This window comes from Glycine soja, chromosome 16 (assembly GCF_004193775.1).
Source record: "Glycine soja cultivar W05 chromosome 16, ASM419377v2, whole genome shotgun sequence".
NCBI lineage: Eukaryota > Viridiplantae > Streptophyta > Magnoliopsida > Fabales > Fabaceae > Glycine > Glycine soja.
The window spans coordinates 8,456,807-8,459,449 of NC_041017.1; the positions used below are offsets into that span (position 1 = coordinate 8,456,807).

Below are 2,643 nucleotides of genomic sequence, written 5' to 3' on the forward strand. Positions count from 1 at the left end.
CTGTAACAGCCACTCCACTTATAAGTACCAGGTTCTATCTCACCTTTTCACAACTCATTCTCATCTAACTCTCATACTTACTTGAGTGTTGGAGTCTTTTGTTTTACAGGTCCCCTCTCTTTGATGTAGCTCCATGTAGAGCTTGTAGGCCCTGGATCTTCTTCATCAATGGAGCTAGAGCTATAGAGAAATGACTATGCAACGCATCCTTCATCATTTCTTCTATTGATCTTGTGCTTCACATGTGTGGGTGTGTGTGTGTGTGTGTGTGTGTGTGTGTGTGTGTGTGTGTGTGTGTGTGTGTGTGTGTGTGTGACAATCTCTTTTATAAAATTTATAACCTGCGACAACATTGGTATGTTTGCCAATAGTCTTACAGCGAGCATGTAACTACGGTTTTCAATGCAGTGGGCACTCAGCGATGCGGTGGGCAAGGGAGTAAGGGTTTAGGTACAGTAGGCTCGAGGGAGTGAGGGAGTAAGGTTGCAAAAGGAGCTCGATGGTTTAGGCGCCAGAATTACAATTATTATAAAAGACCCAACATCGATTTTTGAATAAAATCAATGTTATTCACACATTCCACAACATCAATTTTCAAAAATAAATGTTAACTATGAACCAACAACATCGATTTTTGAAAAACCGATATTAACTATTAATTGACAGCATCCCTTTTTTTACAAAAATGTCACTGCGAGTAATTTAACATCGATTTTTCTTATAACCGATGTTAAATTGACAATGTTGAATATATATTTTGTAGCATTATAATGTCCTACAAACTATAGCCAGCCTTTTCCATAATTTATTTGTCCTACAAACTATAGCCAGCCTTTTCCATAATTTATTTTCCAATTAGAAACCGACAAACTAACTTCCAGAAATAGCAAGGGTATGGCTCAGATTATTTTATGATGGGACAATTATAATTTAGTTTGTCGTATGCATCGTGTATGTATTGTCTATTTAATGGTTCCATCAATAATGATAAGGCTGTGAAACCACTTCTACTATCTTTGTGTAGTTATTATTTATTAAGAGATGGTGCTAAAGGGTAAAGTGATTACAGAACTTGAGATCCGATCACCTGCTGCCAAGTTCTTCAATGCTTATGCAAGGCAACTTCACAATTTGCCGAACATTGTTGACAATGTACATGAGGGCCAGTTGCATGAAGGTGATTGGCATGGCATTGGCTCTGTGAAGAGCTGGACTTTTACCACAGGTAACCACACTTTTTGTAACTCGATCAGTTTAGAAAATAAAAACTGAAGTAATTGTTTCCTTCAAATTAATTCTCATATATAGATTCAACTTATCAAAAACACCACCAGAGTTTAAGACTCATATATTGATTGAATAGAGCAGATGAATTGTTATAAATCTTTTAGTATATTATTTTGATTTCTGAAGATTAAAAAAACTTTTAAAACTCATCTTAAAGAAAATTACAGTGTTTTAAGTCCCTAAATTTCCGTCAAAATTAATTAGTCTTAGTTTTTATACTTTAAAAATAATTATTTTGATTTCGGTATTTTATATTATTGTTAATTTTGTCCTTCACCCTATCATCTTAATTCCTAAGTTTCATAAAGAAGGACGAAACTCATCCATTATCAAAAATACAAAGTAAAATAATTTATAATATAAGAATTAAAATCAATTTTGACAAAAAGTTAATCAAGGAAATTGAAATACATTTTGTCCTTACGCTTCTTTTTTATTGTGCAAGTATTACTCTATTAATTCTCACTTTTTTTTTTCTAATGTTAAAACTTGTGAACAACTACAGAAGGGAAAGTTACTACATATAAGGAGAGCATTGAAGCTATAGATGATGAGAAAAAGTCAGTATCATTCAACATCTTCGATGGAGACGTTGGTGAGGATTACAAGAATTTTAAGCTCCACTTGCATTTGATTGATAAGGAGGAAGGTGGTGCTATCACTGTATGGACTATTGAATATGAGAAGCTGAATGAAGATACTAAACCTCCATATCGCTTCTTGGACATTATCAACCTTGCTACTAAAGATATTGATGCCCATGCTCTGAAGGCGTAGCAACAATAATGCAATATAGTAAATAACTTAAACAAATAAAAAAGAATGTGTTCAGCATGAAGATATACGAGTGCTTAATTAATTATCTAACATGTCAGTGTGAAATATGATTTCTAAAGAATAAGAAGTTGATCTCTAGAGTAGTTCAAAAAAATAAAAGAAGTTGATCTCTAGCTCCTAATATAGGGTGAACAAGGAGAAGCCAATTATGTATTCTTTTCAGTCTGTTAAATTGAATGAACTAAATATAAGTATGTTTGCTTCTTTAATTTGGCTTATGGTTCACATATTCACCGAGTGAATTCGAGCTTGAACTACATGATTAAAATCTTTTAATTTTTTTTCATTTTTAAGTCACAATCAAAGAATCAAAGCAGAAAGTTTTAAAATATTTAAATATTAATAAATTTCATATATCCTTAATTAGTTTAAAGGCTAATATATATGTATTAGCTATGGATATGCCCAAAAAGTTATTATTTCTACCAATACGTATCAATAACTTGAATAACTAACATTCAATGTATTTCATCAAAATTCTCACTTATATGAAATATAATTAAATTTTATATTTATATT

At 32.0% G+C, this 2,643-nt stretch overlaps 1 protein-coding gene across 1 annotated transcript; it reads left to right on the forward strand.

Moving 5' to 3' along the window:
* Positions 1 to 999: 999 nt before the first annotated feature.
* On the forward strand, positions 1,000 to 2,333 carry LOC114388982 (MLP-like protein 43). The gene is made up of 2 exons (XM_028349536.1): positions 1,000 to 1,225; positions 1,793 to 2,333. The coding sequence occupies exons 1-2, from the start codon at positions 1,042 to 1,044 to the stop codon at positions 2,062 to 2,064; spliced, it is 456 nt and encodes a 151-aa protein (XP_028205337.1). The 5' UTR covers positions 1,000 to 1,041; the 3' UTR covers positions 2,065 to 2,333.
* The last annotated feature ends 310 nt before the right edge of the window (positions 2,334 to 2,643 follow it).

Coding starts and splice junctions, on each gene's coding strand:
- LOC114388982 (XM_028349536.1), top strand. CDS start 1,042: ATGGTGCTAAAGGGTAAAGTGATTACAGAACTTGAGATCCGATCACCT. Junction 1,226..1,792: donor GAGCTGGACTTTTACCACAG/GTAACCACACTT, acceptor GAACAACTACAG/AAGGGAAAGTTACTACATAT.